Source organism: Octodon degus, unplaced genomic scaffold (genome assembly GCF_000260255.1).
Source record: "Octodon degus isolate 3935 unplaced genomic scaffold, OctDeg1.0 scaffold00107, whole genome shotgun sequence".
Lineage (NCBI taxonomy): Eukaryota > Metazoa > Chordata > Mammalia > Rodentia > Octodontidae > Octodon > Octodon degus.
This window is the reverse complement of record NW_004524683.1, coordinates 3250318-3266390: the sequence shown is the minus strand read 5'-3', so window position 1 is coordinate 3266390 and position 16073 is coordinate 3250318. Positions and strand designations below refer to the sequence as shown.

General features: G+C 33.5%; 1 protein-coding gene across 1 annotated transcript in view; it reads right to left on the bottom strand.

Moving 5' to 3' along the window:
- Faf1 (Fas associated factor 1) overlaps positions 1-16073 on the bottom strand; it is a 424408-nt gene that overhangs the window by 141648 nt on the left and 266687 nt on the right. Inside the window, exons 10-12 of the mRNA XM_004639141.1 lie at positions 10722-10848; positions 9750-9813; positions 8769-8850 (exon numbers count right to left, since the gene is read on the bottom strand). Of these exons, the coding sequence (XP_004639198.1) occupies positions 8769-8850; positions 9750-9813; positions 10722-10848 (273 nt within the window). The remainder of the gene's footprint in view (positions 1-8768; positions 8851-9749; positions 9814-10721; positions 10849-16073) is intronic.

Genomic DNA, 16073 nt, shown 5'->3' with positions numbered 1-16073 from the left:
TACAATTTTAGGATGACTCAGTAACTAAGAGAATCAATCAGCACATTCTAATGGTGCTAACAGTACAATGTAGAGTGGGAATAATTATAGTCATATATACGACATGTTTATGTTTTTTATAAAATATTTCAGCTTTTATTCTTGGCATGGTGGTGCATGCCTACAATTCCAGCACTCAGGAGGCTGAAGCAGAAGGACTGCTGCGAGTTCAAGGCCAGCCTGGGCTACACAGTGAAGCCCTGTCTCAAAAAACGAAATGATCAGTGGACTAAAGTGCCTGCTTAGGCAGACGCAGGGGTCAGTGGTTCGATCCCCAGCCTGCCATGCCAGCCTGGCCCCTGGGGGTGCGCTGAGATGGCGACTTAGACTGGGTGTGGTGGTACACACCTGTAATCCCAGCATTTGGGAGGCTTAAAAAAGCAGGAAAGATCACTACAAGTCTGATCTGTGTAGTGAGATCCTATAGACCCTAAAAAAAAACCAAAACACAAACAATGAAACAAAACATATTATAATTAAATTATATGAATATATTTGCAACTTTTTAATTTTTTGGCGGAACCAGGAATTGAACTCAGGTTCTTGCGCTTGCCAGGCAGATGCTTAGACTGCTGAGCTATCTCCCTAGCCCTATGCAACTTTTTTTAAAAAAAGTTTTAAAAAATAACACACTTACTACTGGCTATTTTTAGGTTTGGAATTAATTATGTGGTACTTCATTTTCCTCTTAAAATGCATCTGTATTATTTTCATTTAAGCAAATGTTATTTGCGTAATGAGGATATATTTTTCCTTTTCTTTTTTCAAAAAAAATTTTTTTAAATTTTCTCTTTTTTGTGGGGGGTACCAGGAATCAAACTCAGAACCTTCTGCTTGCCAGGCAGGCACTGTGCTGTTGAGCTATCTTTCCAGCCCTAATGCGCATATATTTTTCTACAGAAATACTACCATGACAGGTCCTGTCATATACATATGCAAAAAACTATACTTTGAAGTTGAAGTTGAAAAAATAACAAACCAGATGAGCAGGCTTTCATATTCACCAACACTTAAAGTTAATTTGTTTGGTCTTCTGGATAATGCAATACTGAAAACTAGCCAAATGTGGCCTCAGATTTGTATAAAACTTACTTTCCTTAAAGTGCTACTGATCAGTGATGGTATTGAGATTTCATTCAACCCAAGAGCAGTAGAAATAGCACTACTTTACAAAGGTTGATTTTAAAAATACATAATAAAACTTAATAAATGACAAGCACTGTTAGAATGAAGCATTCATTCTGATGATTATATCTACTTCATGTGGTTATTTCAGGGATTAAATGGAATGCTGTCCATAAATGCTCCCAGACATGTGGCTAAGACAGGAGCTGTCACTGAGCAGCTTTGGAAAAATTTGAGTAATGTATATAAATAACAAATTTTTTTTAAAAAAATCAGTTGATAAACTTGCTTAAAGGATATTATCATCCTCTCCTTGCTTTTTCTTTTTCCCCAGGTTAGATAAAGGATCATTACTTATTTGGGGGCACAGAACTACTACACAGAAAGACAGGACTGAACACTAGTTTCCTTATAATACTTAGAAAAAGCACTGTGTCTCAAGTTCAGATGTAGGAACTGTAACAGGATTACTGATATCAAAGCACAGTCTCCCAAGTGATGTCTGGGAAAGAAACAACTGTTCACATGGCAGATAAATCCTGGTACTGGGATTTTTACTACTGTTTATTTTTAGTTATTACAAATGTCTAATTATTCTCTGTGGTGCTTTTTGTTGTGTAGAAGACAATTCACTGGGACAGCAGGCATAAGAGGTAGAGAGACTGTCAGGAGAAAAAGAATCATCTTTGAGAGAAACATGGTAACTCTTTTGCAAACCTTATTAAGCAGAATAACCACCAGCTGTCACTTAGCCAAAGAAAATAGAAGCTTCATTTTAAAAATCTTTTAAATGTCCACAGATACAGGGCATCATGGTTCTTTTCATGCCTTGGCCCTCAATGATCTTCCCAGAGTCATCCTTGCAAGGCAAATCTAGGCATTTTTTGCTACAGAAATGCCAAACTAGTTGTAGTTTCCTTTTGTTAAGAATTGTTACTTGCCTAAATATTTTTGTCATTTCAGATTCAGGTCAAGGGTACCTCCTCTAGAAATCTTCTTAAACTTTTTTTCCCTATAACATAATGTATTATATGAATTTGTCAATATTGTTTTATCTTTCCCACTAGACCGTGACTTTATGAAAAGCGAACTTAGAACACCAGCTTTGCTGAAGCTGGAACTCTAGACAGCACCGTAAATTCCTCAAGAAAAAGGGAGAAGGAACTATGAATGCTTTCACCAAGAAGTACTCTCAAATGAAATCAGTGTGAAGCAGTTTTCATTAAGATGGATTGAATGTGGCATCGTGAGAAACACTTTATCAAATGTAGTGTTTTACTTAGTGATTAACTATATACCAGTTGATGAAGCTCCTCAAATCCTTTGTAATCCCACCACTCCAATAAACATTTAATGAGTATATAAGTTCAAAAAGCCTAGCGAGGATTTAAACCTTCAATCTTGTTTTTATTTACTCTTGGAACTCAATTTCTCACTTCCAGTGAAGAAAGCTGGTGCTTGAGACTCATCTGTTGCCCTGGTAAAATTAATGTGCCTCCCACAGTTTAAATTAAACATGTGACATTTAAGATGGAAGAAACTTAGAGTGCCACAGTATCAGTCATCCTTACCTCAAAATGTTTGAAAATTAACAAACTGTTTTCTTAAAAAATGATTCATTCAGAAAATTTTAAAAGATAATATTGAAAAAGATCCATCTTAATACTCAAAGGTGAACTCTGAAAAGTAGAGATGAAGTTTGATAACTGAATCCTGCAGGACAATAGGAGGAGTGAAAACTAAGTGTGAAAGTATAGTGTAAACCCTACTTGTGTTGCAACATGTAAACTGTTATTCACATTTGATTACTTATTACTGGTGCATCTTTGAACAAGTCATGTAATTTTCTGAATTTTCTCATCCCTCCAATAGAATACAGATACTGTTCCTATCTCACTGGTTTGCTATAGGTCTAAAATGAGATACATATGGGGGAATGTTTTGTAAGTGACACAGCATTCTATAATTCTGAGGCAGTTTTACTATTATAGTATTGTACTTACACAACTGAAAAGAGGTGTATTATTCACCTGATGACTTTAATAAATGTACCAGCTTACGTTTAATTTTGAATAGTTTACCCATAGGAAAATTAGGTTTTATTTAAGTTTAGAGAAATAATATAAGCTACGAATAAATTGTTGATCTCTAATTTGATAGGGAAAGAAAAGAAAGTCATGAATAAGGAGTGAAAGGTAAAGACATTTTAGTACTCAAAGAGGTCAGGGTATTTTATAAATCTATTATGAAGCAAGACATTCAGTTACTTGAACCAATGATTTTCATCTGCTAAAACAACTAGACATGAGCAAAAAGCAATCAACTGTTTCATTAGAAATATCCTGGAGTTAATAAACAAGAGCTTAAGTTCCTTAGGGGATTAACAGTCTAAATAAATCTTAAGTGCCAACTTACTATACAAGATACTTAGCAAAAGTTCTTCTGCCTGTAATATACTGTATATTTAAGTATTTGCATTTAAAACTATACTGTATGAAGTAAACACAGAATATCTTACAGACACTTTTAAAACGGTTTTAAATATCTATGCCTATTTGGGGAGTTTAAGTTATGAAAACTACTGTCATTTTGTTTACTTCAATTTTTTAGAAATTCTGCTATAAGCCAGAGTCAGAAATATCCAGGGGGCAGAGGAGATAGTTCAGTAGAATAAGTGCTTCCCTGGCAAGTGCAGGGCCTGAATTCAATCCCTGGTTCTGAGAGAGAGAGAGAGAGAGAGAGAGAGAGAGAGAGAGAGAGAGAGAGAAATCTAAAAACATTCTTACTGAGGAATAATTTGGAAAAACAGATGATTTAAAATCTATAATTAGACAGTCTTTCAATATTTATACTTTGGATGTGTTTATATCCTATAAATAATCATTTAAACATGATCACATGCCTATATAATAAAGATTCCATAATCATTAGACTCCTGTTTTACTATATTAAACTACTGTATTATTACTGTAGCATTCAACATTACGAAAGTCTTACAGAGTTGTTTACCTGAATCTAACAAAACATTTAGAAAAAATATACATTTTTCAGGAAAATACAGAAACTGAAGAAAAAGGTAAATAATACGAAGAAACAAATACACAAATCTAGAATTTGAAACAATCTACAAATTGATGGCCTAATTGCTTCACAAAGCAAATATCATGGAAAAAAAGAAGAGATTATTCTTGTTCAAAAGAGACTTAAGAAATCTAACTCTTAAATATATTTTTGTTCCTTGAATGGACTGTGGTTCCAAAACAAAACAAAACAAAACATCTAAAAAGTCATTCTAGGACAACTGGTGAAATTTAAAAATGCAATGGGTATTAAATAATGTCAGGGGATTACTGCTAATTTTGTTTCATATGATATTGGTATTGTGATGAAGTAGGAGAATATCATTTCTGCAAAATGCATGATGAAGCTTTCAGGATAGAGTAAGATATTTATTATTTCTGGTGATTCCTTGACAGTTAATTTGTTATGGTATGCACAATGAGTATCCAACAGGAAGAGTAGTAAATAAACTGTTTTGGCTGGAAGGGGTAATGAGTCCCAGGGCAGCTAACACTGACAAGTTTTAGTTTGTAAGGCAGGTACCAAACAAATTAGGACCAAATTTTCCCTTCAAAATGGACCAAATTTGATGAGTTTTACATTAGTCAAATATCAAAATAAGACTGTTCTTTAAAATATTTTAGTAAAAATTATTACTATGTAAAATACCTTATGTGCTTAAGTTTTAATAACTGTAAAAGTTTAATTGCTATAAACATAAAAATCAATTAAAAATTTAACTATACAGATCTTACATTTATTTTTATAAATTTTGAATAATATTTTGTGTCTTTGTTGTACTGGGGATTGAGTTGAAGTCTTTGTGCCTTCTAAGTACATGTTGCACTATTGAGCTACATCTCTATCCCTGAAGAGTAAGTTTTAATTTATTTTCTGTTCCAGTCAACATTTACCACTTTTAGAAGGAAATAAAAATAAAAATTCATCATAAAAACTTAACTCATTGAAATTAAAAATCCAAATAAGCACAAAAATATACTTACATTTCAAATACTGCTTTTTAAAAAAAAATCAGTTTGTAGCAGTTAAATTTTTGAAGTTACTAAAGCTTAAAACTCTTTTAAGACATTAGGATGCTTGTATGTGAAAAAAATATGTATGACTACACTTTCTCCTAATGAATTTAGGTATAAGGGAATAGGATATTCATTGTACTATTCCTTTTCTGTGTTAAATTTATTACAGTAAAAAAATTAAAATATTAGAAAGTAACCAACAAATGATAATATAACAAAAAGGAAAAAAGCTATTATGATAGGATTGTATAATGACTCAATTTTACATCAAATATCCATAAACAAATATATTCAACACATCATAAAAATAGAATACAAAGTCATACCACAATACTTGTCATTGATTTGTCCTGGAATTCATGATGAATGGGGAAATGATCTTTTCCCCATAAGAAATAAGGTAATTAGAAATAATTCACGAAAGTTTCCCAGAACTTTTACATTTTACTGGGCTAATACAAGCCTTTATAGCCCTAGTGGTACCACTCTTAACCTTTTCTGTGAGCCAGAATTAGTACTTAAGATGGACAACAGTACTATAAGACAAACATGAGGGTTCAGTACTGTTTGAAGGATACCATGAGACTGATGTAAGTGCCAAATGCTGAATCACTTTTCTCATCAAAAAGTAACAAGTACTAAAGTATGATTATATAGAATAAAATTACCAGCTATCTGTATTACTTTTTTTTAATCTTTTTTTTTTTTTTTTTTTTGTATTTAGGACAGGGTCTACAGAGTCTCACTGCGTAGATGGGACTTGTAGTGATCCTCCTGTTTACAGCCTCCCAAGTGCTGGGATTACAGGCGTGCACTGCCATGCCCAGTCTCAACTGCTATCTCAGTGTGCCCTGGGGGCAGGTGGGGCCAGGACAGCAGGCCCAGGGACCGGCCCCTGCATCTGCCTAAGCAGGCGCTTTAATCCACTGAGCTGTTTGGCCGGCCCTAGAATACTTTCTCCTTGTTTTGTAGTATTTTCCATAGATCTATATTTATAAAAATCTATAAACCTATAGGACACAGTTCCTACCAAAAGAAAAACTAATTTGAAAGGACTGATACAGAATGGATAATTATAAACAATGTGTTAATTGTAATAGGAACAGAGTGTTTCAGAGCAAAGTAGTAAAGGGGTGGGTATAGCCATTGTGAGCTAAGTAGAAGAGTCAGGAAAGGCTGTCTCAGAGAAAGAGAAAAATGAAATGTTGTCTAAGTAAAAAGCTTGATAGAAGGCATTCCTGGCAGTGGGAAGTAAGGTAAGTGTCTTAGTTTTCTCCTTGTTAGGACAAAATATCCGATGCCCAAGAGAAGGTGGTTGGTTCTAGGGCAGAATGCCATGGCACAGGGGCCCAGTAGAGGGATAGCTTCTCACCGCATGGCCACCAGGAAGTGGAGATTGAAGGGGAGTTGGGAAGGGAGATATATTACTCTACAAGGTCACACCTCACTGACCTGCCTCTTAGATCTTATCCCCTTTCCAAAAGGAAGTCAGCTACAAACCCAATAAGCTAATCACCTTTCCAAACATAAGACTTTGGGAGATCATTTAATCTCTAAACTGTAACAGTAAGATTATGGGGAAATACAAATGGTACACTACATCAGATATGGAGGTGAAGGGAGAGGGAGACAGAGAACAACAAGACCAAACTCCAATAAATCACAATTCCAGAGACAAGGGCCTTAATGATTCATGAGTGTGGTACCCCTGGTACTAATCATTTTCACAAGATGGTATTCTAAATTATCACAAAGGGAATTAAATTTCAACTTAAGTTTTGGTGGGGTCATTCAAACCATAGCAGAATGAAATAAGAACTGAAGCTATATAGATAGCTAGGGGCAATCATTGAGATCTTGATCGTTGTTACTAAAATAGTTATGAGAAGCTTCTTGCTCAAAACATAGCTTGTGGATTCTAATAATTTTTTTAATCTACTTTATTTCAAGATCACAAAGCCCATCTCAATATTAAAAAATCATATTTTTCCCACAGTGACTTCTAAAGAAAAAAAAAATAGTGCTACTGTTACATATAAAGAGTAGCTTCTCCTTTACCTGTGGTCAAATGTGGGCTGGAAGCATTATATGGGACATTATAGGAAAAAAAAAATTGTAAGTTTTAAACTATGTGTCAGTCTGAGTGGCTTGATGAAATCTGCCAAGGATATGAACTACCCCTTTGTCTACTATATCCATGCTGTCTATGCTTTTTGCTCATTAGTCATTTAGTAGCCATCTTGATTTTCGGATAGACTATCAAAACTTCTCACTGCTTATGTTCAAGTTACTCTTATTTTACTTAATAATAGCTGAAAAAGAGCAAAAATAGTGATGCTTGTCATTCATACCTGTCAAAGAGAAGCTGTAGAGCACTTCCTTTGGATAAGATTATGAACATACAGTAAGAAATTATGAGACGGATACACACATGAGCACAACATTCATAACTTACTATATATATTGTTATAATTGTTAATTTCTTACAATATCTAATTTATTGGTTGAACTTTATTTTAAAAACACCTGGGTTCAGTGGTAGAGGATATATTTAGCACGCATTAGGTTGAGGTTTTAAAACCTCGCCCCCAAAAACAAAACCAAATAAAAAAAAAAAAAAAAAAAAAGAATCAAAAACAAAGTACTACACACACATAAAAAAAACCCCAAAACAACCTAGAGCTGGGTGTGGTGGTACATGCCTGTAATTCTAGCACTCAGGAGGCTGAAGCAAGAGGATCACTGCAAGTCTGAGACCAGCCTGGACGACAAAGAGAGTGCAAGGCCAGCCTAAGCTGCACTGTGAGACCCTGTCTCAAAAAGACAAAGAAACCCACCAAAAAACCAAAAAACTGTATCACCAGAATGAATGTAGAGGAGGCAACACAAACAAACAACAACAATAAACCATGATACAAACTAAGAAACACTTATCCAAAAATCCTTGGACCAGAACTGTTTCAGATTTTAGATCTCCCCCACCCCATTAATATTTACATAGACTTTACTGGTTGAGCACTTCTAATTCAAAAAATGTGAAATACTCCAAAATCCAAACTTTTTTATTGTCATGGATGCTAAAAATGTTTTATTTTTTTAGATTATTTTGGTTTTCAGATTATTGGATTAGGAATGCTCAACCAGCATACATAGTATTTGGTACTGTGTAAGGTTATATGGAATAGTCATTTTGGGAAAAACTGAAGGAAAAAAATCCTGTCAAGAACTTGGCATTCAAACAAGTGAAAAAGATACAAACATGTTGCTTGGTCCCTTGTGAAAAAATCTACCTTTTTTGCCCCTGTGAGAAAAACAGCAGTACCCTGTTATACTAATGCATCCACTGAAGGGGGGATTGGGGTGAGGATTAGGTTGGTAGATGAACCAAAAACAAAATCCAGTCTTTTAACTTCAAGGTAAAACCAGGAAACATTAAGGACTGCTTAAGGCCTATAGTAAACTCTTGAGATGGATTTTTTTAAATCAGAAAAGGTAATGTGCACTTACATCTCGGGCTTTCACGTAGAAGGCCTCTTGAAAAGCAGCTTCTAATGAGCCAATAAAAAATACAGGATGGCAGTCACCATATCTATAGAAAAAAATTGAGTCTATTAAGATACATTTCAAATTCACTTGAAAGTCCATTAGGCCTAATCAATGACTCTTAAATGTTGGAGCTAAAGTCTAGTGTAGACCAAACAGTTTTTTTTAAAAAGCACAGACGTGAGATTCAACAATGTTTAGAATTCTTCTAAACCTATGCTACTGTAGAACACTGTGGATTTAATAAGTGCTCTGAAGTTATACAATTTTAAAAGAATAATTCTTGGCTATTCACTTTCCTTAAGATTACACTATTATGTTATCCTTAATTTCCCACTTTGTTCATATATTTGGGAACAGCAACAGAGAGGAAAGAGTCCTTAATAAAGTTTGTATACTGCATCAGAACATAACACTAAAGAGAAATACCATTTATTCCAAAATTGAGGGTTAAATATTAATTCTCTTTATAGTTAAACATCTTGGAGACTCCCAAAAGTATATAAAACTTTTATAATGGAGTCTTAAAAGAAGAAATGCTTAAGAACTCCAAAATAAAATTAAATGAAAAAATTTACTTACATTTAAAATTTTTAAATTATCCTTTTAAAATTATTGAAAAGATTTTTTAATTTGTCCTAGAATATACTAAAAATCAGTATCCTATATCTTAGTCTTTTGGGGAACATAAAATCATGACAATAATCTATTATATTCTTATAATAACACAGAGTAAGTTGCATATAACTTGTAAGTGGCATAAATTGTTTCCTAATTATCTACAAAGAACAATATGTGTTTCCCTATAAGGGCTACATATTGATAATATGCTTTTTGAAATTTTTAGGAATAACTTTTAAACATTCTATGATTAAAACTGTCCTTGAAAACATTACAAAAGCATAAAAGAACATCAATTTTATGTAGTTAATGTCCTAACCCTACCTTGAAGAAAACTCTGCTGTAAATTGTAATAAGGCATCTCCTTCATTTTCTGCGTTTTCTGGCACTAAAAAACAAACAAAAGAAAAAACAAAAACAAAAAACCAAAACAAATAGACACAAAAAACAAACCACATAACATCTAATCCCACATATAAGAAATATATTTAATCAATAAAGAGGAAATAAAATCCAGTCTTAGCTTCTGTGATATATCTGAGCAGACATTTTAACTTAATACACATTAGAATGTTTCATTAAACCAGAATCAAAAAGAACCTTTAAGATATTACAAGCTCATACATTTTGGAAATCAACAGACACAATCCTGTAAAGCATGTAAAATGTGTGTCAGTTCTCAAATTTTTAATGGTTCCTTGGAATAGACATTTTGTGATTAAATTATGCAAAAGGGTCTGAAAGTAAGTATCTCATTACTTGGAAAAATTGTCAATTTTAACAATTACATCTATTTTTGTTTGCAGCATGGACCTTCTCTAATTTCATAAATCAAATTAATCATTTAGAGGCTTTGTGATCATTCTGCATATAACACTGCTTATCACTCTATAATATGCATCTCCTGAGTGGAAGAGAGAAAGAAATGGCACATTTACTTTTATTCTTTTTTCCTACCAACCATAGGTGACAGTGAATGAAACAGTACTATTACTATTCTTCATATGGGGACAAGTGCAGAAAGTACAGATCTCTCTCTGGAGGCTTGGAATAGAGTCAAAACTCACATCTGAATCAAAGGTTATATTTCCATGCATGTTCTGAGATTTTTGTTAGAGTGTTAGGAATCCTTGGGCTTAGTAAAAGTCAAAACTCAAAAGGTTTTGGTTCTAATGATGAATGCCCACTCTCCAAACCCAAAGGCCAGTAAGACATTTTTAATGTCACTGTTGTTTCTAACTTTGTGTACTAGAGGGAAAATTCTAATGCTGGCCCCAAAGAGTTATTAATACTCACTCATTGGAGATTTTCTCAGGGCAGATGACGCCATGCCGAATACTTCTCCATCATCCACCCCAAATTCTGAGGCATCTTCAAAGTCATCTCCATCGCTATCACTAACCATATGAACATCGGTGCTTTGCTATTTAAGGAAAGTCCTCATTAGATTAATAGTAACTTTAGCATATGAAATTCTAAAGTTATGTAACTATAATAGGACACTAGTATTATAACATTTTGCCAAATATGACGTTAGATTCTAAAGTTAACTTTAATATCTATCATTTTAAGGCCCAAATATATTTCTAAAATTGCTGTGGAGCCCACAAACGTAAGTCTGGAGACTGACAGAATATGAAGACTGCTAACAAATTCAATGAAGACAGGAATCTTTGTTTTATCCCTACTCTACAGTGAAGTCCTTAATGAAAGGGCAAAAGTGTGTAACTGCAAAAGTCAGGCCTAAAGCAAATTATGTTTCTCAAGCTCATACTAATTAATGCTTAGGCAGTAGAAATAATAGTAGCATTTTCAAATTTTCCATTTCCACACTGCAGGGGTTCTGACTATCTTTAGTGTTATTAGAAGATAATTTCAAACACTATATGTAAGTTTTGTGTAAAAGGAAGGCTATTAAACATGAGATATAATAATAATGTTTTAATTCAATAAATATCAAAAATTTAGTACATGCTAGATACTGATAAAGATGTTCTATTTTGTAATCAGCAACATCAGTTGAAGCTTTACATATTAAAAACGTTAGCTTCAACATAGAAACTAGGATGCTCCTCTGCATTAAAATGAGATTCTAAAACACTGAGATTTAAAACATTTACTCTGAAGAAAAAAAAAAAATTTACTCTGGGTTGTGAGTATTGGCAAATATTTATGCCTTAGGTGAGAAGGGGATCCAAACAAGATATATGGCTAAATGCCTGTATTATATTCAATAAATAGTCTATGACACTATTAAATAAAATTTTTATAAATATGATGCTATGAACTTAAGCTATAAAAATAAAGTATTTGATCCTTCAGAATCAAACTCAAAAGCCTAACTTAGAAATAAACATTTGCCATAAAAGCATTGAAACATAGACAATCAAAATCTTGTAAAATATTGCCACATGACATATTAGACATGATCTATTGAATCACAGATTTTATTTATTTTTATTTTATTTTATTGAGAAACAAATATCAATGAGACAGGAATCATAGGTTTTTAAAGCTGGAAGAGATTCTAGAGATATCTCACTAGTGGTTGTTTAACTTTTTCTCATAGGGTTTCCACCCTTTTTCAGGCTCAAACAAAATATTACATAAAATTATATGTGTAAGATATAATATGAATACGTAATACCAAAAGTATGGTTGTTGTGCTGAAGGATAAGGAATACAGCTGATGTACCTCAGAAGGAAATCAGGATACAATTTTATTTTATTTTATTTTATTTATTTATTTATTTATTTATTTATTTATTTATTTATTTTGCGGAACCGGGGATTGAACTCAGACCCTTGTGCTTGCCAGGGAAGTGTTTATTCCACTGAGTCATCTCCCCGGCCCAGGATACAATTTTAAAACTACTGACCGAGTTAGTCTGGCACTTCTAACTAAGAAATTTGAGATATTTACTCCCTTTGACTTAGTATGCTCAGCACTTCCTTTATGGACATAACCAAGCATTAACATCAAGAATCATATTATTTTCCCTATCATCTTTAAGACAGGCTTTTAATGCTTTGCAAAGACAAGATAATGAAGATGCACTAACAGGGTAAACTAATGAACAGTCCTTGCTTTAAGCCATATATGTACTTGCTATTCTGACTCTTTATCACTATTTTATGAAAGCCTTGATTCTACATGCAATCCTAATCTTTCATTAGTAATTTGTTCTCTAGAGCCAAGCTGTCTTCTTGGATTAATCTATTCAATATCTTAAAAATTCAAAACCTTTTCTCATTTTAAAGAAGTGAAAGAGTCTTCTCTGCAAAGCCAAACATTTACTAGGGCAACTGCTCTTGAATTGACTCTATATTTCAGGCTGTAAAATATCTGAAACATGAAGTTTCTTTTAACTTTGAAGCTTAGTCAAACAAGTAGTCTCATAGTCTACAAGGTACACTACATGTTTCATTATTGTATTCACCAGACTCACAAGAAAGGAAAAGAAAACAAAGGACCAATATAATAAATTTTATATCCTCTATCAGCTAGGCTATCTTCTTAGCTATCACTTAATCTTGCCTAGTGTCCACCTCTCCCTTTGAAATAAATCAGGTTAAGAATGAAGGTTGGGACACATGGTGCAGGAAAAAATAATACTCTATATATCATACTTTTTTTCCTCACTCCTTTTACCTTACTGTCCCATACCTATCCTGTCTAAATTTGGTTTCAATCAAATAACATCCCCTTTCCATAACAGTACTATTTTATATTTCAACAGTGACTTTAATTTTCACAATGTGTCCCCAAAACCTATTTTTCCTTTGCAAAATACAGAATATCTCAATCTCTTGAAATCCTAAAAAATGAAGCCTACAACTATAAGATCTTTAAAGGCAGGTATCTAAAAAGCAGATTTTGTTGAAAAAGTATATTTCAAATATGAATTATTGAAGTATCTGCAAGAATGAGCTACTTAATTATGTATAAGGGACTCCCAGTCTCTTCACATTTTCTTATCAGCCACCTAACAGGTTAGGAAAAGCTTTTTCTAAAAAATGAGATAAACAATCTTTTTTTCATTAATGTTTGCTGATGAGAATAGATAATCTCTTGGCATCATTCATGGCTGCCCTAAAATTCTTTGAATCCAGAGAACTACTTAATCAAAATTTTAAAAACAGCTTAAAAATCTGTTCTATTTTCATTGTTTACTGCATTCATTTATTTCCTTTATCATTCAACAAACATTTACAAACCTAGTCTGCACCACGTTGTGTACCTGTGTGAAAAATGTAGTCTGTGGTACTCTCTGTACCTAACTTATTATGCAGAGAATGGGGTGGGTGGTTAAGGATAACTTCCTGGAGATGATAACCAAACTACTTGAGATCAAATTTTAGACTTCTTAGTGGCATTAAAGCACTGAAGCAGATATTCCTTTCAGCAGACATTCACCAACCACTTATGTTGAGGCACAGGATTAACAGAAACACAGAAGCAGGACCTGGTGGCACATGCCTAAAATCTCAGCTATTTGGGATATGCCATGGCAGGAAAAATCTTGGGTTCAAGGACAGCCTGGGCAAATTAGCAAGACTTTCTCCCAAAATTAAAAAGTTACAGCAGGGCTAGGGATGTAGTTCTTGACTTCCATGCATGATCCCCAGTACTTACAGAAAAACAAAAGCTAGGTATACAAAGACCAAACATGGTGCTAACTTTCGAGAAATCTTTATTCTCAAAGGAAGATATATAAGGTCCTGGGTTCAATTCCCAGCCCTTCCCATTTCAAAAAGTAAAGAATAAGAATTATCTGTACACATGTATCACACATATCTCTTTAGCTATCCATGTATCTATATTTTTCAATGGCAGAAGAGAATCCAGTAAAAGACATGGAGAAATAGCTGTTCATCAGAAAATGAATTGAGAAAAAAAAATCACAAAAAATCTACAGAATGGGAGTGACTGACAAAAACTTTAAATTTAGGAAGCTAAAGACTCAAGAAAGGACTGTGATATTATGTGAAAAAAAAAACAATGTAGCAAGTTTGAATTTATAATTGAAAAATATAGGGTTAAATACTGCATCATTTCCAGATGATTTTGAGCAAGTGCCTTCACACTACGGTTTTAGAATAAGACTAATGCAAAGCCAAAAGTATTGTAAAAATAAAAGGACATGAAACTGCATAGTATGAAAACTATACCCCTGGCTTTAAAAGTTGAGTTCAGTTTTAGTCACAGAGAAAGAAGTCCACTGTAAGTGTAGAAGATAAACTAGAGGTATGCCCTTGAAAGGGGTTGTGGGATCTCAGCCCCTTTTTTCTTCTCCTTCTCCTTCTCCTTCTCCTTCTCCTTCTCCTTCTCCTTCTCCTTCTCCTTCTTCTCCTCCTTCTTCTCCTTCTTCTTCTTGGTCATGTATGATGTGAATGCTTTGTTCTACCACAGTCTTCCTAGCCTGGTGTGTAGCCTCATCACTGGCCCAAAAGCAAGGTGATTAACTGATGATTGACTGACACCTCTGAGTTGATTATCTCAGTATTTTGTTTCAGTAATTGAAGGAAGACTAATACAGCAAGTTTCATCTATAATAATAGCCATCTAACAGGTGTGAAGTGACAACTTATTTTGAACTAAAATCTCTATTTCTTTGATCCTACATGATGTTGAGCATTTTTAAAATACATTTGTGGCTGCCAGGGAGACAGCTCAGCAACATAAGCACCAAGTCCTATGTTCAATCCCCATTACAACAACAACAAAAAAGATTAAAATACACTTGTTGGCCATTTGTATAACTTCCTATGAGAAATGCTTATTTAGGACCATCAAGTATTTTTAACTGGATGCTGTTTTCTTACTGTTGGGTTGAGTTTTATATTTTTGTTGTATAATAACACCTTATCAGATGTATGATATAAAAAATATTTTCACCAGTGTATAATCTGTTTTTGTAAACAGCTTTTATGTTATCTGTTTCTTTTGCTGTGTAGAAGCTTTTTGGTTTGATGTGATCCCTCTTATCTGCTTTTATTTTTCATCCATGCTTTTGGGAATAAAACTGAAAAATTATTGCCCAAGACAATGCCATGGGAACTTTTTCCATCTGTATTTGTATAGTATAGTTTTATAACTTCAAAGGGTATGTTTTAAGCTTCAGGTTTTATTTTTTATGTGGAATGACATAAACATGCAATTTCAGTCTCTATTCTGAAGCAGCTGTTCTTTTTCCATTGTGTATTCTTGCTATTCAACTCAACCTTATAAATGCATGGGTTCGTTTCTGGGCTATCTTATTCTACTGGTCTATGTATCTGTATCTATTTTAACAACAGTACCATGCTGTTTTAAATACAACAGCATTACATTTTGAAGTCAAACAGTGTGATGTGTTTAGGTGTAATGTTTTGGCTCAGGTTTACTTCGTTATTTGGGGTCTTTTGTGGTTCCGTAAAATTTTTACCACTTTTTTTTTTTTTTTTTTTTTTTTGCGGAACCGGGAATTGAACTCAGGCCCTTGCACTTACCAGTGAAGTGCTTATTCCACTGAGCCATTTCGCCAGTCCCATCCACTTTTAAATACTTCTTTAAAAAGCATCATTGGAGTTTTGATAGAGACTGAATAAAATCCTTTTATAAATTTGGTAATAAGGGCATTTTAACAATATTAATTCTTCCAATCT